This window comes from Pseudopipra pipra, chromosome 15 (assembly GCF_036250125.1).
Source record: "Pseudopipra pipra isolate bDixPip1 chromosome 15, bDixPip1.hap1, whole genome shotgun sequence".
Lineage (NCBI taxonomy): Eukaryota > Metazoa > Chordata > Aves > Passeriformes > Pipridae > Pseudopipra > Pseudopipra pipra.
This window is the reverse complement of record NC_087563.1, coordinates 18154152-18178237: the sequence shown is the minus strand read 5'-3', so window position 1 is coordinate 18178237 and position 24086 is coordinate 18154152. Positions and strand designations below refer to the sequence as shown.

Below are 24086 nucleotides of genomic sequence, written 5' to 3'. Positions count from 1 at the left end.
TGCTAAGACCTGTTAGAAGTGTGAGTTATAGTGTGCTGTACCTACAGTGGGGACAATACTGCTCACCCACACCAAGCTAAACCTCATCAGAAGAGCACATAATGCTACTGGCTGCTTAAAGAACCACCCTTGGAGCTTAATTAACTAATTAGGCAGAGGATATCTCTAATTAAAGCATATTTGAATGCAACTTTGCATAAACTTAGCTCATACTTACAAGTGTATTCTTCCACTATTCTTTCTCATCACCTTGCCGTGGGTCTGTCCACACAGAGGCACAAGGATTTTAGAAAGCAGAAGAGATGTTAAAGCTGCCAGAAGGAGTTGCTGAGATCCAAAGCTGTGAGCACTCTGTCACTGTCCTCTGCCTCGGCACTTCGGGGAGCTACAGAATGGGCTCAGTGGTTTTTTTTAAACTATTCTGGCTACCATTCCCACTGGCATTTCCCATGATGCTAAAAAGCTTCCCAGTACAGCCTGGGCCAGCCAGCAGTCGTGCCTCTGCTCAGCCCTGGGCAGCGAGTGAGCAGCAAATGATGTCCACATTTCCACCAGTTTTGGCTGAGTCTGGAGCAACAGCTCTCTCCTCTGGATCACCTTCCTTTCCCTGTATTTCCTCTTCTCATCTGCCTTTATTTTTCTCTATAGGAAGTGTCTCCTTTTGTGCAGCAGCTCGGCCGAGCTGCTGTGATATGGGATCTGACAGAGTCCCACTGGTGGCAGTGACAGCACTAGATGGGAGCCGTGAAAGAACTGGTCAGATATGGCACATATTTTTTCCAGAAAGCAGTGACTCCTATGGAATGTCATGGAACTGTAAACAAAACTTCTCCTAACAACCTGCTTCCTAGGAAAGGAGTTTATTTCATGTGATTCAGGTCAAGACCAGTGTTTATTAAATTTCACAATTTCCCTGGCGTGGGACTGGCCTTTGAACGAGCACCGGGGCTGTTCCGTGGCAGAGGGGCTCCAGGAGCAGCACTATGGAGCAGCACTACTTTTGGATGTAAGAACAAAGTCCAGGTGTTTATCTTTGCTCTCCATTGCTGGGAGCAGGAATTCTGCTCGCTGCTGGAGCATCCAGCCTGGATTTGCACATGCACACGTGCCTTGCTGCAGCAGCCACCTCTGCAAGGGCCACATGCTGCTGGAAGGCAGCAAAAAGCCAAGGATTCATTCCTTAAATATGGTGAATATGACTTCCTGCTAGTGACCTGCTTTTTGCACTCACTTGGCTTCTCTCCCTTGCTGTCTATTAGAAGTGAAAGTATCACCAAAGGTTAAAACACTTCCTACAACTCCAGGAGGTGGGTGAGTTTGGGCATCAGAAAATTTGCCAGGATAGGAGAAAACTCTGTTTCAACTGGATTGCTTTAAACTAAGCTCCCAGCACAAAATATTGGAACATAACCACTATGAGAAAGTATTCCAGAGCATCTCTGCAGGAGATGTTCCCTGGTTTTCAGAAATTCCATTTTCTTGGCCTCAGGAGGTTAGAGAGGCACGAGATACTGCACCATAGCCATGCTGCCTTTTGTACTTGCCCCAGTAAGGAAACCTTATCTGAGCATCATAACTTCACACTTATCTAGATGAAAGAGCAAAACCAGCTCCTATAAACAGTTGCAGCTCAGTTCTTACAAGGCACTTGCTAAGTTTATCAAGCTAATGCAGGCACATACCTGCAGGAATCATCACCATTTTGTGATGCAAAGAAGCCCTTGCCCAGGATGATCCCTGCTGGCATTAGCAGCACCTTGCACAGCTTTTGGGATAACTTTCTTTTCACACTTGTAGCATCATCTGATTCCTTTTTTCAATAATATTCCTAAATCAGCTGCAACGTGAACACTTATCACACCCAACTCCCACAGAAATACTTTTCATTAGTATCAAAAGCCATGAATTCACTGATTAGATTATTTGTTCACTTCCATCCTCCTGATCATTCCAAATTCAAACAAAAATACTTTGGATAAATCCAACACTTTGGATTTCCACTCACTGTCTTTTACTGCAGTCTCCAGAGTTTCTTCTGAAATACTCTCTTTGCTTACTCTTATTTCTGTTCCTAACAATTCTACCCATGTTTGTGGTGCCTTCACTCTGCCTATACTCACAGATCAGACAAATTCCAGAATAACAGGTATCAAAGGTCAGGACCAGTTGCTTACATTGCCCTTTATTTTTTTTACATCATCCTTCAGCTTCTTAACCCTGCATTCAAGTGAAAAACAAAACCCCAAAGCATCTGAATAACAACGAACTTGGGACTATGGTTTGTGTAGGGGCACTGAGCCAGCTTAGATAGAAAAACAGGCACTAGAGCAGTCCTGTTATCTGAGGCAGAAGAGGGGGGGAAAGTGAAGGGGAAAAGCAAAAATCCCTAGATTTAAAAGTGCAGTGATTTTGGAATATGTCACAAGAGGAGAGAGTGGTAAAACGGTGGAGAAGGACCAGTCTTGTCCCTTTGGAGCTGGGCAAAACCCTGCTGAAAGACCAGCTCATGCTGCTGCTACACATCACAAAAATTCCTGTGAACTCTTGGGAACTGGGAATTACCTCCTGCAAAGTTTAACAAGGGAAAAGAAATACAGTTCATACAAAGTTCTGGGACAGTGATAAGATTCTGCAGAAGTGGTCACGAATGCCAAGTGCATTTTTCAAAAAGGCCTGAGACAAAATCTGTTGGCAGTTGTGCCGGCCAGGAACGGAATTGGAGACAGATGTGCTCTCTGTGCTGAGGGGCCCCAGGACAGGGAGACCTGAGGTGGGGGGACATGGCAGTGGCCTTGGCCCCACAGGCAATCCCTCTCACTGTGATATGGGATGGGCCAACTGTCAGCCAAGGAAAAGGTGAAAAAAGTGGGTTTTTCCAACCAACCTTGAGTCAAAACTGAGTTGCCCACAGAGATCTCTAATGGTGGGGTTGAACCTCAGCCTGGCTGGCAGGTATAGTCCAGGTTCCAGCCAAGGGGAAGAGGAGGCTTTGCCTGAAAAATCAGTGTGAGTTTGAGGGAGATCAAAAGAAACAACTGTAAAACACCAAAACCACAGTGAACCAAGAGCAGGGCTTAATATTTTCAGTTGTATGGCTTGTATGCACGGGTGTGGAGTCCATGGAATGGTTTGAGTTGGAAGAGACCTGAAAGACCATCTAGTTCCAGCCCCCTGCCATGGCAGGGACACCTTCCACTATCTCAGGTTGCTCCAAGCCCCATCCAACCTGGCCTTGGACACCTCCAGGGATGGGGCAGCCACAGCTTTTCCTGATAATCTGTGCCAGTGTTTTACCTCCTCACTGTAAAGAACTTCTTCCTTATTACTTGTCACATTTCTACAAGGACACAATCCCCAGAGCTGTGTGATGAGAAAGTTCTACAGATAAGCACAAAGTGTGGGAAAAAGCCCACTCTTGTTCCAGATGACACACAGATGCAGTGAAGAGGGCAGCAGCCAGCTCACAGATTAGCTTGAGCTAAGCCACATAACCACTGGTGACTTTTGACTTCCCCAATTCAAAGTATTGAGATATTGAGGCACTTACTGGTAAGTGCTGTGGCATCAGGCCCCACGAGCGGAGCCGCCGGATCTGCCCCTGCCCAGCAGGCACGGACTGGACTCCAGCCACCCCGGCCACTGCCCTCATTTCTGTGAAATAAACCCATCCTTTTTTAAAGGAAATAAAAAAGGAGTTTTTCCAGCTTCCAGGAAAGTGAGAAGCACAAGCCACTGGCTGGTTTGGCCAGGTAACACACCACGGTGCCCTCGATGAGTGACCCTCGCAAACCTGGTGGGCTCCCCCCTCACCAGCTCCTGGCCAGAGAGTGGGGCAGTAAGGGGACCACTGTCCTGACCCAAAATCAACTCTGTGGCACCAGCTGTGCCCAAGGGGTCACGGCTGACTCACTCAGGACACCCTGCATCCCTCCTTTCCCACCCAAAAGGGGCCACTTTGCTGTGCCCATCCCTGGGGCCACCCTGTCGCTGCAGGGCAGTGCCTTCTCCTGCTGTAAATTAATTAACTCTCACAGCATGCCTACATTTTGCCAAAATTTTGCCACAGGTATTGCACAAATGCTGTAACTTTCCCTTTCTATGCAGTGAGCCACATATTTTCCATGGGATTTTGTTGGGGTTTTTTTCTTATACCAGTCTTTTCCTATTGTTTCTCAACCAGCCCCATGCTGTGGCCAAAGAAGCTGTGATTTCTAGAGAAGAGTTGTAGCAACTGCTACAGGAGGTGGCAACTGCCTGGTCATGCTTTGGGTCATTCTATGCTTTCCTGATTTTCAAGCTGAAAAACCGGATATTTATAGATTTCTTTCCATAGAAATGCTGATTGGGTAAGGAGGTTGTCCCAAGGTTAGACACCAAATTTACTGGAATCTCTCTCTTCCAGAAAGCCTCAACAAATGGCTTTTTTTTTTTTTTTTTTTTTTTTTTTTTTAATTCAATCAGTTTCCCAAATCAACCTGAAGTGCTATTTCCTTGTAGAGGACTGGTGGACTGGTCCAGAGCTACTTAGAGGTTCTCTGAGCACATCAAGAGGATGAAAATCCATCTCTACCTTCTCTTGCTGGCTGCAGGCATCTCTGCTGCTTCCCAGATGAGCAGTATGGCTGAATTACTGACACTTCTACAGCAAATGTGGGAGGTAATGGCAAAGGACATTCAGGTAAATTCAATTTCCATTTTTCTAATCTAAAACTTGATATACTGAATTCTCTTGTTCTTGAATATTTAACTTCCTTTGAAAGTCAAAAAATCTATGTAATATTATATTTTTATCAGTGTTAATGAAGATATTTGAAAGGCTGAATTAATATGTTATTTTTCAGAATCTGAGGATTGAAACTCCAGATAATATAAATGTAAGTAAAAGTATTCTTAAATAAAATTAACATTTTCATAAATTTCTTCATTGAAAATTGAGGTAGTTTTTAAATTGTTATCTTCTAAAATGTTCTATTTGTATTTAAGAGTAAATTATTACTTTAAGTGTAGCTATATAAGATATAAAATGATATTGTAAGATATAAAATATAGTTAGATATAAAACATTATTAAAAACAAGCAAATGTTGAGTCAAAAAAGTTGCTGTAATATAAAAGGACAGCAACTATTCTTGTTGTATGTTTTTGTAAATCTCCTGCAGAACACACCCACGGAGGGATTTTCTGAACCAGCTTTTGAATGAAAGTCAGCTAAAAAGGAAAGAGAAAACTTGTTCACACTTCTTGCTTGTGTGTCTGCAAAAATCCTCCTTTTTAGCCTACTTCACTTAGCCTGCTTCTATCTAGAAAGGGCTTTTTAAACCCTTACTCCCAGGAAGGGGATTAAGTTACCTGGTCTTGTCTGAAGGATGGTGTCAGTGTGCCCTGAACAGGACACCACAGACAGGGTGCCCAGGAACCAGGTCTGTCCTAAAGATCAAACTCCCCCTGGTGGATCTGCCATCTTCTTCTACATCTCCAGGAAATGTCTCCTGTCCCCTCTCAGGTTTTCTTTCTGAGATGACTTTAAGCAACTCCCTGGTCATGCACATGCTGTTAATGAGGCTTTTTTCTCTGCTGTGCATCAATGGGATTCTTGGTTTCCCCAGATCACAGCCCAGCACAGAACTCTTCAGCTCATAGCGTGGCCAGATGGCTGCTGGTAGGAGTGCAATCTGAGTCATTAATTTGTTGAAGGAGCGGGATAATTCCCATTTGTGCCCTAAGCTAGTACAGCAGGACGGGAGTTTCTTGGTGTCAAATCCAGCCCATTCCTTGCAAATCAGATGCAAAGTTCCCAGCTCTGTCACTTCTCTCTGGATCCTGTCTGGACGAGCTCTCTTCCCAGGTTGGGGCTTGGGCTGGCTTTAACTCTGAGATTTTGACCCCAAATCAGCAGTGCCCAGTGCTGGCAGCTCATTTGTCCCTTTCCCTGGTGAGGTCCCTGGAGGTGCCCACTGTGCCAGTGCCCAGCTTCCCTCTGGGGAGATGAGCTGCTTCCCTCTCTCCAGTGCTTTGGAGCCAGAGGTGACAGAGAATTCCTCGAGGTCTGAGTTTGCTGTTCAGCAGCAGCAGAAGTGGCTTCCCAGGCGAGGCTGTGGGAGGAATGATCTTACTCACCCCGCAGCACCAGGAGTGACTAACGGGACCACGCGTTGGTCGTGGGCGTCACAGGCACCTCCAGCAGCTGCTGCATTTCCTCTGATCCTTGATGATTAGTTTTTTCTCCCTTTTTCATCACTTTCTCCTCCTGTGACACCTCAGTCTGTTCCTGCCACTGATGGTCGTGTCCTCTCCTTTTCCCTTCCTTGTGAGTTTAGCTGAGCTCTTCCTGAGCAGCCCCGCACTGGCCAGTGTGACCATCATCACTCTTTGCTCGGCTTCCATCCACGTCCCTCCTCCCTCTTTGGTGGCCTTGTCCAGACCACAAAGCCTCAGAGACCAAAGCCAGCTCCCACTTTGTGGCAGAGGACCAGCGTGGCCACACCTGGGATGGGACACAGGCTGGGAAGTGCGAGGGTGGCTTTGTCCCCGTCTCTCCTGGCAGGCAGGTGCCAGCTGTTGCACAGTTTGTGTTTGCAGCACCTTCGGGTTCATTTATTTGCTTTCTCTTGTGTTCGAGAGGCACGAGCAGACGTGAGAAATCAAACTGGCTTTCAGATGGCTGCAGAAGAGGAAGGGCTGAGGCGTTAGACAGTGAGAAGGTTCATCTGGACATTACAAAGCACACAGCAGCAGATACTTTGCCAGGTTTCTGCCTCCAGAGTAAAGTATGCACATCAGATAAATACACACACTTGCCCCAGTCGCTTGCAAACTCGAGCCCAAAAGTCAGTAAGAATGAATTTGTCACCCAAAATCATTGGGAATCCCCCCCAATGATTTTTAATAAACATTGCAGCTCATGGTTACAAATTCTTGTGCCTCAGTTTTGCTAATTCTTTCGTCTTAGGATGTGAATTGTATCAGCACAATCTTTGAAGGAACAGAACAGCTGAAAACTAATCCAGCTATGAAAAAATTCAGTGCTTTTTTCCAAAATTTTGAAAGACTGAAGCAATTTTTCACTCCCAGCCTGGCAAAAGAGGTAGGAATTTATTCACTGTCTGCCAGAGATCCCACAGCAGAGATGTTACAAAATGTGATCTATAATTCATAGACGAGCCTTTATGTCTACAAAAGAGAGTAACTTTTGTACTGGCTTGTTTTTAATACATGGAAGAATAAATCCTGGCATTATTTCATGTTTATGCCCTTCCCTTGTTCTAGTCTCCCACTTGCTCCACCTCTAAATTAAGGATTCATATGTGTGATCAGCAAATTTAAGGAAAATAGTATCATTCATACAATGATTTTGAGATGAACAAGCTCTAAATAATGATTAAATATTAATCAATTTCATTTTCTTGATTGATTTTTCAGGGGAAATGTGATACAGAAAGAAGGAATGCAACGATATTTATAAACAAGCTGATGACATTCATCCGAAAAGCATTAAAACCCAAAAGAGCATAGAGTCAGAAGTTTCTAAAATTGCTGAAAATTTATATGAGCAGTAAAATGTTTACTTATTAAAGAAGTACTCCTCCTTTGTGTTAAAATCTGGTTTTTTTAAGTTAATGGATAGGAGTGTTTAGAGCGATGTGACTTTATTTCTATGGTGTCAACTAAATTATATTACATTTTATAGATATATGTATCTTGAAGAAAATATTTATTCTGTATCTTTATGAGTTTTAATAAAGAGAATAAATGTTTGTCTCTGGCTTTCCCCTTCCCCCCAAATTTCTTCCAAACTATTCCCACACTTTAGCAAATCTAGTTATTGTAAAATCTCTCACAGTCAGGGCAATTGGATCCTTCAGGTGACTGTGCAAGTGTATTGCTGGAAGCTATTTCTAATGATTCATGAATTAAAAACCCAAGAGCTCAGTAAGGTGCCCCCCCTGCCCGTGGCAGAGCTGAGCTTGCACGTTTCCTCTAGCTCCCTGGATGACTGCATTTCTTGCTATAAATATCCCAGCACAAATTAATTCTTAAAAAAAAAAAGTTTCAAATGTAAGAGAAAGAAATGAGAACCAAATTGAGAAGAGATTTTCGGTCAGAGGGAGAGGCAGGTTCCTCCAGTGTCCCTTTAACCACAAAAAAAGCTTCTGGAAAAACTTACCAGTTTTGACACGTTGAAAAAAGAAGCTGAGCAGCCAAGCAAGGCACTTGTTGTCAGTCACAGTGATGCCAAGGGTTTAATTTAATGTGTTCCAAATTCCTGGGTCAGACAGGTCCTGATACAACATGCCAGTCCCTGCTCCTTCTTTGGGGGCATCCCTGGGGACCCCGGCTGGAGCACGGCTGAGAATCCTGTGACACCAGAACAGATACACAGAAACAAAACATTTTCTTGCCACATCAATGCTGATTTTCCCAGTGTTTTCTAGCATTATCCAAATTTTATTAAGGAAAAATACAGCTTTTCATCCCAGCTCCGTAAGATGAGGGGAGCAAGCACAGTTGCTGGTGAAACAAGGATTAATCAGCAAAATTATTATTTGTGAGTTATTGGTGCAGACGTTGATCCATCAGACGCTCTGCTGTTCCCAAAGCAGAGCAGTCTCCGCACAGGAGCAGGAGGAGGCGGCGGGCGGCAGGTGGCAACAGGGGACCGCGAACGCTGGATGCACAGAGCTCTGGGGCGGGGAAAATCCCAGGCAGGGCTTTCCTTGTGGTGTGCGGAGCTCCTCCGACTCCAGAGCCCCGTTTTCCCGTGATTCCGACCCCCGGGCTGAGCCCAAGCCCGTCCGTGCTCGGCCATCCCCGTCCCCGGTGCCAGCCCCGCGCTCGGCATTCCCGGAGCGGGATGTGCCGGGGGAAGGTCCGTGCCTGGAGAACAGGCGGGCACCAGCGGAGCGGGACAGCCCTGGGGGCAGCCGCACGGGAGTTACATCCAGGCCAGCGCTCCCGGGAAACTTCCCGGCTCAGGTTTCCCTGGATTCGGTGCGGGCGCTTCCGAGGGGCCAAAGGGAGGAGAAAGGGAACGGGGCGAGCGGGCTCCGTGCCGGGCCCTGGGAAACACGGGGATAGCGAGGAGAAACGAGTGTGCAAAGACTGCTCAGGGAGTGAGGGAACTGCCCACGAGAGAGGAGACGAACCACGCGCCGTCCGTGCGCGAGTCAGCAGGACGGGCTCAGGGCCCCCAAAAAAGGAACTTTGGACTCGCAAGGGACTGGGAGCTCTGGCTGGGTCAGACCTGCCCTCCGACCCACCTGGATCCTGCTTCAGGAGGGAACTGCTCCAGCTGTACTTCAGTATTCACTATGAGTTTATATGAAAAGTTCAAAAGAACCATCCTTTCTAGCATGCCCAGGAAAAAAAATCATATATGTAATATAAATATATGCTTGGTGATGTATAATTATAATTATATTTTGCATATAATATATAATATATATAGTATATGCTAATTTTGCAGGGAGTTCTATACTATATATTTATGTTATATATATTATTAATGACATATATATAAATTATATAATATGTAATATTGTATATAATTTTTCTATTTTACACATATCTATATGGTTTAGGTTGGATATTAGGAAGAAATTCTTTACAGAGAGGGTGCTCAGCCATTGGAATGGGCTGCCCAGGGAAGTGGTGGATTCTCCGTCCCTGGAGGTGTTTAAGATGGGACTGGATGTGGCATCAGTGCCATGGGCTGGGAACCACGGCGGGGTTGGATAAAGGGTTGGACTGGATGATCTCGGAGGTCCCTTCCAACCCAGCTGATTCTATATCACCTTTTCTAGCGTGCCCAGGGAAAACAGCATATCCTTAACATAAAACACCCCCCTAACTTAAAGGTTAATTAAATACCTCCCTTTTACAGTTTAATTGACCCGGTGAGCATTATTAGTCACCCCAGACAGCGGCTGTGCTCCCCTCGAGTCCCTCCCGGGTGGGCAGCGCATCGGGACCCCCTCGGGGGTCACGGCAGGAGCATCCCCCGGTGCCGCGGGGGGGATTTCCCGGCGGGGCCGTTGGAATTCCCGGCCATTCCTGCCCCTGACTCAGGGCCCCCCCGGCCCCCCCGGGCCGCGCCCTCCCGCGGCAGAGAGCGGCACTGCCGATTCCGGGAAGCGGCTCCGGCGCCGCCGCTCCCGCGGGAAACCGAAACTGGGCGGCGGGAAGGGGGATGGGGAGGAGCGGGGCACATCGGCCCGGGAGACGCAGAAATAAAGGAACAGAAGCGCACAAACAACGGCCACCCGAAAATTAAGGGGAGGGAATAAAAAGGGCTCAAAGAAAAAGGGCTCAAAGAAAAGAAGAGGGGCAAAAGAAACGGAGGCGATGAAAATAGGGGGGAAAAAAGGGGGAGGACACCAAAAAAAGGGGGACACAAAAAAGGGAAGGAGTCACAAAAAAAAGAGGGGGACACACATATACAAAAAAAAAAATGAGGGGGGCACACAGCAAAAAAAATGGGAGTGGGACACAAAAAGTAAAGGGGGGAGGGCAGAAAACCTCTGCTCTGAGATTTCAGCCACAGCTGGTGAGTCAGTGGGACATCAGGAGATGTTAAAAAATAATAATAAAAAAATAAAATGTGTGCTTCTTTTGGAAGAAATCACACCCACTGAGCAGGGGAAGGTGATAAGTTTGAACAAGGAATCATGTGGGACAGCTGGTCCCTGCAAGGTGTCCCCTCCCCAGGGTCCCCCCATTCCTTGGTGGGGAGAAGGATGTGCCAGGTCCTTCCCTTGCTGTAGATCCACCCTGTCCCTCAGCAGAGGGGCAGCTGAACTGTGATGGGCCCCCAGCCTCCAGCCCGATGTGTCACTTGGTTTTTCCTTTTCTTTTTTCTTTTTTTTTTTGAGGGGGGCAAACAGCTCTTACAGCATCCCCTTTGAGAGCATCCAAAGAAACTCCCCAGGGGACCAGCACCCAGCCCAGCCCAGGGTCCCATCCTGCTGCACACCTGCAGAGTCTGTCCCAGCAGGGGACAAGCCACCTTCCCAGTGTCCTGCCTGCTCTCAACACCCCCAGGATCCTCGTGGCACAAACGTGACCGGCCCTGGAGCTTCTCAGTGTCCATCAGAGCTTCCTTTTTGGCAGCCTCTTTGCACGAGGACGGGACAGAGTATTTCAAACAAAGCAGGGGTTATGGACGTCCTTCCCGAGGCAGAGCAGAGGTGAAACACCCTCAGATCACTGATCACTGCAGCCTCCACACCCAGGGGACTTTTCCTGGAGAGCTACTGTGAGTTCCCAGGATCTCCCTGCCTCGTGCTCACAGACACCCTGGGCTGCTGGAGGGCAGTGGCAGGGCAGGCAGTGGCAGGGCAGGCAGGGCCGGGCACAGGCAGGGTGGCCCCCATGAGCCCCCAGCCCCAGCTGGCCCCTGCCTGCCCCTGCAGAGGACTGGAGGCACAGCACCACACTGCCCCAGGCACTGGCCTGGCCTGCCCTTCCCACAGCTGGCAAGTTTGGCACATTTTCTGAGCAGGCCAGGATGGAGCAAACCCTCCAAGGCAGGAGCTAGACAAGAGGCACAGCCAGCCTTGCCCACCACGTGTGCTGCTGGTCTCCCTGGCTCTGCAGATGGCTGGCTGGGCAGGTCCATTCCCACCTTCACACAGATACCACAAGGGCAAAAGAAACCCCAACCGACTGTAAGACACAACTTACTCTTTTTCTGCTGATCTCAGCCCCAGCTGCACAGGTGGGACTCCAGCAACGTAAAATAAATGGACTCCCCTTTCAGCCTCAGGGGTGTTCCTGGCCAGGATGGCACAACCACAGGACACTCCAACTCAGCTCTGCCCCACTGTGCCCTGGCCTTTTCAGGGAGGCTCAGGCTGCTGCAGGGCTGCACCCTCATTAGCAAACTCATCACAGCTGCCAGGTGCCTGCAGCTCACAGGACTGCCCTCAGCAAATCCTTCATGACAGCTCTGTGTCCCTGTCTGAGCAGGGAAAGTCCAAAGACACAAGTCAGGTTCTTGGAATTTCCTTCATTCCCACCAAAACAAGCCCAGAATCTCATTTGGGTTTAGTTTAAAACTTCACCGCTCCACCAGTAGGGAGAACTGGAATGATTTTGGGTCCTGAGATAGGTCTTTCCAATTCCAGGAAACTGTAAATGGCCCATCCCAGGATATCTTTATTGTAGCCTGCAGATCAGAGCACTCGCTGGCATTACATCATGCCTGGGCAGAGTTTCAACATTTCTGACATTCATTCTCCGGCATGTGCTTCAACCAAACTTCCTTTCTGTAAAAGAGGCATTTATAAGAAATGGAAACAGCTTGCAGAGAGCCCTGCACCTCATGGCTGCTGACCCAGGACCAGCAGTTTGGTTGTCAGCCCTGGTGCTTTTGAAGGCTGATGCTCCATCTCTGCTCCTGAAAAGTCCATTGTGCATTAACCCCTCACTGCCTGGAGAGCCCGTGGGAGGGACAGGCACTGCCTGCCCCTGATGGCCCCTGGCACCAAACTGTGGCAGTGTTGGGTGCTCCATAGTGGGGAATTGTGACAATCCCCAGGGGCCCCAGATGGCTCCACAGCCATTTTTTATGTCCCAGTTACTTCTCCAAAAAGAAAGTTCCTGAGTTTGATGGGGAAAGGCGAGGAAGGCAGGTGGGAGAGAGAATGTGAAAGGATTTGCATTAGAGCAGGTTTCTCTTAAAGAAGGTAGAAAGGAGGAACAAACCCCTGCAGACTGGGGTATGGAAGGGCTGCTGAGGGCTGGTGGGCATGGGAAGGTCCTGATGCAGAGATGGAAGGAAGCAGCCAGGGACACGAGGAAGCAGATAAGAGGCTCGCTCTCTCACCATGCTCCCACTCTTCCCCTCCACAGCCCCCTGTTCCATCCTGTGGTTAATTCACTCCTCCCACACAAATAGTGCCTGGGCATGCAGACCTGAGGCTCTGCTGCCTCCTGGGACTCACTGGCAGGTCACCAGAGGCAGCTTTCTGTGGCAGCCCCTGTCCCCATCTCCTCATCTCCCCGTTGTCAGACACAGATTCCCCACTGTGGACCTTCTCCCCTGGTTGGATTCAGAGTCATGGGAAGGGAAAATCTTCAAAGCAAAGACTGCTATCAGCACTTGGTGTAATGCTCAAGACCTTTCCCCCACTACATCTTACAGATGCAGCACCTGAGGCTTCCCTGGATGCGAACACGGCTCTGGAGTCTGTACCCACCATTGCATCCACATTGGCTCTGAAGTGTGTTGGTTTTCTGCCCTTCAACCCCAGCTCCTCAAAAAGTGCTTCTGGATGTTTGGACCTCATGGCTTTGTCCTGTGGGCTGGGGTTGCCCATCTCATGGCACACGGGGATCCATATTAACCATCTTTCCTTTCATACAGCACAGGATCAGAGCCACCCTGAGCTGCTTAACCAAGAGTGATGATGCCAGGGAACAAAGATCTGAGTTAGAGCCGCTATTCCCGATCCATAGCCCTCCCTCCCTGGAGGCCATGCCAGGACTTCTATGGCTGATGCCAACCAGGTCACGTTTTTTTGCATTACTTAAATTACAGTCTTCCTAGGAACTCCTTATATCAAGGCACTGCTGAATGAGATCGAGTTTGGTATACAACAAACACCTCTTGCTCGAGGATTAGCTGGGGATCGCATTTTGTTTTAAACAAAAATATTATTAAATATTTCTTCTGCAGTAGGAAAAGAATTCTAGACTTGGGATCTCCCTGGATGAGGTAAAAGTGATAAAATATGTCAGTGACCTGCTTCTCTGTGGATAAACTGGGTGGAGCAGAAGGGCTTTATGGCCACCCATTTACTGACTCCCTGAGGTGTGCAGATAATTCCTTCTTCTTACTTTCATATGTGACAAATGTAAGTGCATATTCTTGCTGCATTAAGTAAGTTGCTGAAAGGGCAGTCAGTGCAGAGATATGAATGAGAGGAAGGACTCAGCTTAATAAGGAGGAGGCTTTGTAAGTGTGGGGTTAGGGAACCTGACACGCAATAACATCGGGGAGTGTCGTGGTTTGAAAAACCATGACAGGGAGACAGACACAAGTTGTTATTTCCTTGTTTCAGCTGAGAGAGAGCAAAAAGCAAACATAAGGCATCCCAGGCTGGGCAGGTCCTGCTCCATGGAAACGTGCTGTGCAGATATAGGACAGGACACAGATATAAAGGTCACTTAAGTTTCCCTGAGTAGGATCTGTCTGGGTTGAAACCCAAGGAAAGAAGAGGAGATTTAGGGCTGGGGCTGTTAACCTTCCTTTGTGCATTTTTATTGTAGGTCTATTTATTTGGTGCCTGAAGTCAATTCCTGGGGAAGATACAGACTAAAAACAGCCAATAAGGGTCCCAACAGTACTGAAGTCATGTATCAAAAGAAGTTACTGCTCAAAATTCAATCACTTAAGGTGTGTTTGATACATTTGTATGCAGACCTTGGCCCATCAGACCAGGAAGCCCAGAATTCATTTTTCCTAAAGCTGGGGGAGGGGTGAAAGCAAACCATGGGAGGTTGGATCAAAAGCAATCAGCATAATCTTTTTGGTCAATATTTAGGTTGTATAAGAGGTGGTGTGACTATTTTTGCAGATGACATTTACATTGAAACCTCAAATATCTTCCGTCTTCCCTTTTCCAGTCCACTTTCATGTTACCTCCTGTTACTTCATATCTAGTATCTCTCCTACTTTGCTTACTTATTTAATTTACCTGATATATCTTTACCTGTGGTGAAAGCTCATTGGTGAATGGTGCCTCCCACAGCACAAAGACCCAACTGGAGGATCCTAATTACATAAGATAAATGTGTCCAGCAGACAAAAACCCATTAGTTTAAAGAAAGCATGGGACACCTACCAGGTGTTTCTCTGCTCTTAAAACCAAGTTTGGGCTTTTCTTTCATCTTTATGTTAAAAAAAGAGAAAACTTGCCAGAGCAGGCAGGCAGTGTGCTGGTGTCACACTCCTGCCTCAGCAGTCCATGTGTCTTTCTACCTCTCTCCCAGTATACCTTCCTGTTGCATAGGACTACAAACCTTCCTTGAAATGACTGAAGTAACTAAAAAAATTCTCTAATATTCTGCTGGATTGAAGGCACCTTGAAGACATTGCATGAAAATCTAATCTCACTGCCATACAGATCCAATAGATAGGAGAGAAATCCTGATGATTTCAGTAGCCTTCTGTCATGCCATCATTTCCCTTCCCCAGGCTTCACCCAAGCAGTTTTTAAGAAGAGACTGGATGGCTCTTAGTGCCATGGTCTAGTTGACAGGTTGGTGTTGGGTCATGGGTTGGACTAGATGATCTCAGAGGTCTTTTCCAAGCTAGTTGATTTTGTGATTCAGTGTGTGATTCTGTGATTCTGACCCCCTGCCATGGGCAGGGACACCTTCCACTAGCCCAGGTTGCTCCAAGCCCTGTCCAACCTGGCCCCTTCCAGAGATGGGGCAGCCACAGCTTCTCTGGGCAACCTGTGGCAGTGCGTCACGACCCTCCACAGCCCAGAATTTCTTCCCAATATCTAATTTGCACCCGTCCCCTGCCAGCGTGAAGCCATTCCCTGTGCCCTGCCCCTGGTCTGCTGAGGCCAGGCGGGTGAGCCCGGTGTCGGTGCCCCGTGAGGGGCAGGCAGGACGCTCTGGGGACGGGCAGGCAGGATGCTCCGGGGCCCCGCGGGCTCCCTGTGAGGAGGGGCCGGTGCCCCATCCCATCCCGTGCCGGGCCGGGCGGGGCCGGTCCGGGCCGCGCCCCCCCCGCTCCGCTGGCGCTGCAACGCCGTGATTTCCCCGAAGTGACGCGCCCGCCGCAGCCAATGGGCGGCGCGTCCGCCCCCCGCGCGCGCGCTGATTGGCCGGGCCGCGGCCGGGCCCGGGCGCGGGGAATCCCGGCGGCGCCGCGTTATACCCGGGGCGGGGAGCGCGGGGAGCGCAGAGCGCACGGGGCACCGCACACAGCGGCACCGCACCGAGCACAGAGCGCACCGGGCACCGCACCGAGCGGCACCGCACGGAGCACAGAGCACACCGGGCACCGCACCGAGCGGCACCGCACAGAGCACAGAGCGGCACCGCACCGAGCACCCAGCGGCACCGCACACAGCGGCACGGGTCAGCACACAGCGGCACCGCACACAGCAGCACCGCCGAGAGCACCCAGCGGCACAGCACCGAGCGGCACGGACCGGCACGGGTCAGCACGCAGCGGCACTGCACAGAGCGGCACTGCACCGCTCAGCACCGCTCAGCTCCGCGCGGCTCGGCTCTGCCCGGCACACCGCAGTGAGGTGGGTCGCGCTGCGTCCCCTCCCATCGCTCACCCCCGCTTTGCCCACCGGGGCTCCGGGAGAAGGCGCCCCGCGGGCTCCGCGCGAGTGGCCCCGGGGCCACGGCTCGGCTCGACTCTGCTCGGCAAGAGGCGGCAGAGCCTTGGTCGTGAGGAGTTTTGGAGGCGGAGCGGGCGCGTCGCGTCGGCAGCCGTCGGGGGGGCAGCGGGCATCCCTCCTGCGGGCACCGGGCACCGCTCCTACGGGCACCAGGCATCCCTCCTGCGGGCAGCGGCCGCGGCGCAGCGCACAAGGCCCAGGAAGGGACCCTCCGACCCGGGCTGTCACCCCGCACACCGGGCCGGGCACGTCCCTGCACAGCTGTCGCTCCGCGGGCTCGGCTGGAGGTTCCGCTCCGCCGAGGAGCCCGAGCCGCCCTCCCCCGGGGCTGCCCCGGCAGACCCTCGCTCGGAACGGGCACTCTCAGGGACCTCCTCCCGCCCCGCGCCGAGCGCGTTGCTGGTGAAAGTTGGAAATGCGTTGTTTGGGCAATCTTGGGCTGTTTGTCTTGGAAAACCACCGCAAACAGGAAATTATTTGTGCAGAGGAAGGGCCGGGATGGCCGCGCCGGCGGGGCCGGTCCCTGCGGCAACCTCGCGCAACCTCGCGCAACTTAATCAATAACAGCCTTTGAAGAAGAGGGTTGTGCAGTGGCTGCTCTGGGGATCCCGCACCGGTCCCCGCGGGGGCACACCCGCAGCCACTGGCGGTGCCGGCCGTGGGCTCCCTCCCAGAGCCGGGGGGTCGGGGCTGGGCTCCCCCCCGCCGCCCTGTCCCACGCAGGGCTCCCCACGCAGCAAGGGCTGAACACTCACCGCTGCCATCGGCCTCTTGCCGAGCTCCAAACACGAGCCGCGTTTTGGGGCTGAGCAGGCAGAGCAGGAAGCACTTCCCTCCTGGAGCAGGTGGGAGGCACTGAAGGAGAGTTAAGACTGCAAAAGTAGTGCTCGTTGGTGTGTTGGTGATGCTGAGGGCACGGAGGGTACAGGAGGGGTGACACTGCACAGTGGTTAAAACAGTGCAGAGGGTTTGGCTGACCCGTTATTTCTTTCACAGCCAACATGCCAGTGTCAAGAATGCGCATGAGGCCCTGGTTGGAAATGCAGATTGATTCCAATCAAATACCAGGACTGATATGGATTAACAAGGTGAGACTGGTTTGTACTATTATCATCATTATTAGTATTATTTGTTCTTAAATGACAGTAAGCACGGGTCAAGATCATAAGGATCATAAAGGAAAAAACAGGGAGAAAACTTGCCAGCATTATGTTTAAAAACCAACTATTTTTGTTTGCAGAAAAGGTAGCTCTGTTTGGTACACAGTGGAGTAGCTCCATTTTTTTTTTTCTGGGAAAATTCCCAGGAGGGGAATGATAAATTACAATGAAAACAGTTTGAACACGGTGGAGTACCAAGAAATCTCCAAGATATCTTTTAACTCCTGTTGCCCACTTAACTGTCCCAATTAAGCAGCTGCTGTTACACTCCAGTTGTTCCCTGTTTTAAGATTTGGGCTGAAAGAAACTCCGTATTTTTTGATTCCTTCAGGACCTTATGGACAACCTAAAAAAGGGATTCTCTGCCAAAGTGCACCTAGAAAATATGCTGACATTTATGACATACTTATAGATCGGTTGCAATGTATTGAAATGATTCTGGGATAAAATTGATAATACTGTTTACCTCTACTGCACTGTACCACATTTTTTTCCCAGTTTTAGAAATCATAAAAAGCCTTTAATACCATGAACAGAATAGATGGAACAATGGATATTTAATTAAAAGATAGATATTTAATTAAAATATATAACATTTCTGAGCTGGTTCTGAGAACTCTTTGATTAAATCCATCATTCCAAACTGGCATATGATGTTTCTTTTTTAAGTCAAATCTCTACTGGTTTAATTTCAGGATAAGAGGATATTTCAGATCCCATGGAAACATGCAGCTAAGCATGGCTGGGACATGGAGAAGGATGCCTGCCTTTTCCGGAGCTGGGCCATTCACACAGGTGTGTGCTGCCTTTACATTCCCATCGGTCACAGGAATATCTCAAACAAGGCATTTTTTGCCTTGGCTTACACCTTACACCAGCAGTTACAGTAACTACCAGTATGTAGGTCAGAAAATAAAACTTTGCTTTTTTTTTTTTGGGGTGGGAAGAAGTGGCACTGCAAAGTCTTAAAGGCATGCCCTGTCTCTTATTTACAGGAAGATATAAAGAAGGTGAGAAAGATCCTGATCCAAAAACCTGGAAGGCAAACTTCCGCTGTGCCATGAATTCCCTGCCTGACATCGAAGAAGTGAAGGATAAAAGCATCAACAAAGGCTCCAGTGCTGTCAGGGTTTACAGGATGCTGCCACCCTTGACAAAGCATCAGAAGAAAGGTAAACCCTTGGCAGTCCAGCTGAGGTTGTGCTGCTTAAATAACACTTAAATGTCCTGCTCTGTGCAGGCAGGGGGTGACAGACCTGTTGGTAGCACTGGTAATTCCGGGGTTACTCACTGGTTATTGCCATTGGGAACAGCTTGTACAAGTGGTTCAGTTTATCCCAAATTCTTTAAACGTGCCTGGAGGCCTCATCAGGAGGCAGTGGGGACTGGCTGCTGCTGGCAGTAGCCATGCTTGCTGAGCAGCTCTCGAGGCTGCAAGAGATCACACTCACCTAAAATGGGCAGCTCTTTCTCACACTTGTCTTATTTTTATTTCCCAGAAAGGAAGTCAAAGTCTTCAAGAGAAGTCAGAAACAGGAGCAAGAGAAAGGTATGTGTCTGTAGAGGCAGCTGAAGAAGCTAGAGGTTTTGGTGGTTTTCTTGCTTAACTTTTTTCATATGGGAACTTGCTTGTTCTTAGACAAGCCTTTCACGCCGTGCCCTTGTTTCTGTAGTTCTGTGAAGAGGAGAGGCTGGAGGAGTCAGCAGAAAGGTTCCCCAACACCCCCCTGCCAGATGACCACAGCGGCTACACCATGCACGAGTACACAGGGCAGGAAGTGGAGATGGAGAGCACGTCCATGACCTTGGGTGAGACACTGCTCTCAGCTCGGGGCAGAGTGGAAAATGCCGCTTGTGCTGAACTCAGAGCTGGGTCCTGGGGTGGCTGTGCCATCAGACAGGCGGGGGGGAGCAGAGGGAGTTGTCCCTGTCCCATGAGTGCCAACCCCTGGTGTGTCCCACAGACCTGTCCTCCTGTGAGGTGAGTGGCTCCCTGCCCGACTGGAGGCCGGCCCTGGACGTGCCCATGGCTGACAGCACCAACGACCTCTACCAGCTCCAGGTGTCCCCCCTGGCCTCGTCCTCCGAAGGTGGGCATTGCTTTTTTCCTACCCCAATCTTTCACTGGTCTGCAGGAGGCAGAGGGATGAAGGAGTACCCAAGGCAGCAGGAGAAATCAGTTGTTTTGCAGAAAAACCAACCTCCACCTGATAGATTTGGGTATTTGGAGTTACCAAACTGGCCGGGGTGCAGAGGGGAAGAGCTGCCACCTGCTCATGGCTGAAAGGCTCTGAAATGCCACTGCTCCAGCAGTGACAGTGGAGGCAGCCCTGCTTCCCAGTGGGGAAAAAGTGATTAACATGCATAGATCAGAGTGGTTCCTCCCCTGGGGTGCAAATCATCTTCCTCCTATCACCTTCCATGCCAAGTGGGCTCTGCTCTGTTGAGTCCTGGGCAGGTGTCAGAGCTGGTGTCAGAGATCCCAACATACAGTTGTTGAAGAGCATCAGAGATGAAGGGCTGTGAGGAGTCTGGGATGGGAGGAGTTAAGGGCAGTGGTGGTGTGTGACAAGAGAATATGAAGCAGGTTCTGTGGTGAAGAAGCAGAAATATGAGGGCTTAAAGTTGACATCTATGTCTGTTTTCTTCTCTTTTTTTTTTTTAATGTGCTTACAAAACAGTCACAGATGAAGATGAAGAGGAAATAAACCCAGATATTTTTAAGGTAAGACCAGCCCTTCTGGCCAGAATAAAATGGTCCAAAGTTGGTGTTTGCACCAAGAGAGGAAGGCAAGCAGGTGCCACATGAGCTGAACATACACTTATTTAATGAGGAAGCCTGAACGATTAAATATAAAAAGAAGGCTGCTTTGCAAATGTGAACTGGAGAGGACACACCCACTGAAATATTTACCCTTCATGTAAAAGCCAGAGGAAGTTACTGAGAAGTTCACAGAATCATAGAATCACAGAATTGTTAAGGCTGGAAAAGACCTCTAAGATGATCAAGTCCAACTGCCAACCCAGCAGCACCACCATGTTCATTAAACCCTGTCCTCAAGTGCCATATCCAGAGGTTTTTTTGAACACTTCCAGGGATGGACAGTCTGTTCCAATGCTTGAAAATCCTTTCCACGAAAAAATTTTTCCTAAAATCCGATTTAAACTTCCCTTGGTGCAACTTGAGGCTGATTCCTTGCCTCAGATTGATGTATCAGGGTCTGCAAAGGGCCTCCAGACTTTTCTGTTTTGGCCTTCCCTCCACCTCTGATATGTTTGGCCCTTAATCTGCATTTCCAGACGTGTCACACTCATCCCACTGATAAGATGGAATCAGGTGCTCCAGCCCTCCCTTTTACATTAACTATTTTTTTTTAAGCTGGGAGTAAAGCGAGTTTTACATAACTTAGCACAAGAAGATAGAAGCTGATCTTGTTGCTTACCTGTCATCTGATTGAGGGCAAGGAATCAGGCATTGCACCCGTGGCAGGAAGAAGTTTTTAACCATCTACTTCTCTTCCAGCTGCTTGTACCAGCCCAAGACTGGCACAACACCAGCATTGGTGGGAAGGGCTTTCTCACCAACGAGTCGGGCACCCAGACCATGTGCAGCACCTACAGCTACAAGGAGCAGGACGGGGAGATCGACACCACCTCAGGTACAGAGTCCAGGGAGCACCCACAGTCGAGGCCAGGGGATGGCACAGATGAGGGTTCCCAGGCAAGGCACTGATCGGGAGGCAGTGAAGGAAATGGAGGAATTCACATGTCCTCGTGTCCTGAGATTTCCAAGCAGTCTGTTGGAAGGCTGTGAGGAACTGGGTGAGAAAAAGGAAAAGTCAAAAACACCTCCAGTAAGAGTGTCCTACAGACTTCAGGGTTATACATGCATAAGTTAGGTCAACTTTCAAGAACCTCTTGCAATACAACTGAAGAATTCACTCTAGCAACAGCTTAAATGGGCCAGTTTAGTAGTGTTTGGTATATTTTAGCAAAATAATAGTCTAAGGTATTTGCTCACATCTGAGAAATCTTTCAGGTTTTTTTTTTTATATATATCTATGCACTATTTTGCTTTTGCTGCACTGATTCAGTGCCCATTCTTGGTTTATTTTGTCTAGGAGAGGCAGATTTCAGGTTCCTTGACCAGAAAAGCAGCCTAGACTTCTCCTGGCTGGATACAGTGAGGCCTGTCATTCACTGTGGCTTGTAAACCCCTGGATCCTCCCACCACAAACTGCTCCTGGATAGAAACTTTGACAAGACTGGAGAGAATGTAAGAAACATCTTGTTACTGACCGATGAAAGTAGCTTTTTGATTCCGTTTTAGCTTTGGGTCTGGAAGGGTTCCCATGAACAGCTCCATTATCAATCCAAGGAACCCTCTCACCAGCAGGACTCTGGCACTGGGGAGGCACCTGGTCCCTGCAGAGGGGAAGCTTCTGCTGGCAGGTGTCAGTGTGCCATGAGCCCAGCCTGGTGGGTCCCACAGGCCTGGGGAGCAGGTCACCACCCTCCCCACGTGGGATGTGACGAGCACTTTACCCACAGAGTGCCTGGGGGAGACACTGCAGAGTCTCTTACCTGTTAGTTTTGGTTGCTGCTTTACCTGTGCAACACTGGTGACACTGAGCAAAATGACTCTCATTACACTTAGTCAGGAAAATTGCACTAATGGGCCCTCTCTTCTTTGATTTACTCCATTATATAGTACATGTTTCAGATCTTTCAAACTGTGTACATAGTTTAGATAATAAAATGTGAAAATTCAGTTTAGGTTTTGCTTCCAGCTAGTCTGTTCCCCAAGTGCACTCCCAGGGTGCCCTCTGCTGTAGCCATGCCCCATCCATTTCCATGGAAGAGTTGAAGAGCTGCTGCACGAAACAATTTTGCACTGAGAAGGGCAGAGCTCTTTGCTTTTATCATGCCTTCCCTAGATCCCTCCTGGCACTCTCCAGGGATCCCTCCAGCACAGCACCCAAGCCATAACATCCTACAGCCCCCCTGGACCAGCCTGTGCAGGGAAGTGCTGGATGGATGAGGCTCTGGTTTGTGTGTAATACACGGGAACCAAATCACTAAGCTGTAACAGACTATTTTCTTGTACATTTTATTTTTGTATATAAAGTGTTGTATATTTGTTTTAATAAAATGTTTTATATATGACATGTTTACTTTTTCTCATGGGAGAGCTCTGAGGATGCTTCCAGCTTCCTTGAAAATACCCGAACAGATGTGCAGAGACAGTTGGAGGGGTTTTTTCATGACTCATGAAAGCACAAGGAATTTAGTTTGCTCCTGTTTTCTGCCCCCCACCCCCCTTTCCCAAGGGCAGTCGGTGGGTGGGATCCTGCTTGTCAGGAAAGGGAAACCGAGGTGCTGTGCATGTGGGGGTGGTTGGTTTGTATTTGCCATCATCTGCAAGTCAGAGCAAGGTAACAGGCTACAGCAAAAATCACCTTATACAGCAAGTCCCTGCTATGGACAACCTCTGTCAGCATTGCCATCAGCTCTGGGGCTGAGATCAGCACTGAAGCTCTCGTTAAACACCTCAGGTTTGCCTAAAAAAGAAAGCACTCTTTTCCCCCTGAATATGCCCTTCCTCTGCCCTACTGCAGGCTGGAAAGGTCTGATGTTATTGCATCATGTGGGGTGGGAGGTGAGAGACAAGCCAGGCTGAAGGGACATGTGAGAGCACAGCCCCTGCCACAGCCTGGAAAACCCCGGGATGGCCTTTGGGGAATAACTTCATTTTCTGAGCCAGAGCCGAGGAGAATATCAGGCTGTGGGAGAGGAAGACCCAGCCCAAAAGTCCAGAACAAAGCAGACGTTTCCTACAGCCTTTGGCACAGGCTCTGCTGACCTGACCTGCGGGCAGGGCTGGGGGATGGAGGGAAGGGGGAATTCAGTGCCATAGCAGGCAGGTGGTGGTGGGTCTCAGATCCAGCACAGCACAGTGGAGGGGAGGCTGGGCACGGGCCCTGTGTCCTGTTAGACATTAACCCGAGGCAGCCTGGGGAAGGCAGGCACAGGAGGCACCTCCCCAGTGCTCTGGGGCAGAGCAGCTCCCTGTGAGCTCCCCTGGGCTCTGCGGGGCTGGCAGCCCCAGGGTGGCCACTGTGCTGTCCCCCCACAGCTGTCACACTCCCTGGCAGGGTATCTGGCCTGAAAGTCCACATCCTGGGAGGGATCTGTCCAGCTGGGAAGCCCCCAAGCACCAGGGTTGCCTTGGATCACATCCACCCAAAATCCTGCAGATCTAGAGCAGGAACATTCCATGCTCAAGCAAAGAAATCACCCACCAGGTTTTCAGCCTTCCTGTATTTAAAGGGAGCTTACAAAAAAGACAGAGAGCGACCTTTTACTTGAGCAGACAGTGACAGCACAGGGGGGTATGGCTGCAAACTGACACAGGACAGGTTCAGATTAGATATTGGGAAGAAGTTCTGGGCTGTGGAGGGTCATGAGGCCCTGGCACAGGTTGCCCAGAGAAGCTGTGGCTGCCCCTGGATCCCTGGAAGTGTCCAAGGCCAGGTTGGACGGGGCTTGGAGCAACC

General features: G+C 49.4%; 1 protein-coding gene and 1 long non-coding RNA gene across 3 annotated transcripts in view; one reads left to right on the top strand and one right to left on the bottom strand.

The window, feature by feature from the left end:
* Window positions 1-8040: 8040 nt before the first annotated feature.
* The window catches only part of LOC135422773 (uncharacterized), a 29012-nt gene continuing 12966 nt past the window's right edge, over window positions 8041-24086 (bottom strand). Inside the window, exons 2-3 of one of the 2 annotated variants that reach the window (XR_010434583.1) lie at window positions 20973-21337; window positions 8041-8354 (exon numbers count right to left, since the gene is read on the bottom strand). This is a non-coding gene — a long non-coding RNA (uncharacterized LOC135422773). Of the gene's footprint in view, window positions 8355-19612; window positions 20120-20972; window positions 21338-24086 lie in introns of those variants that run through there. The other variant, XR_010434584.1, reaches the window with a different exon arrangement.
* Window positions 17371-22695, top strand: IRF1 (interferon regulatory factor 1). The gene is made up of 9 exons (XM_064672267.1): window positions 17371-17457; window positions 18225-18324; window positions 18525-18701; window positions 19029-19078; window positions 19203-19338; window positions 19494-19619; window positions 20211-20254; window positions 21053-21188; window positions 21651-22695. Exons 1-9 carry the CDS (start codon window positions 17371-17373, stop codon window positions 21740-21742), a joined length of 948 nt encoding a protein of 315 aa, XP_064528337.1. The 3' UTR covers window positions 21743-22695.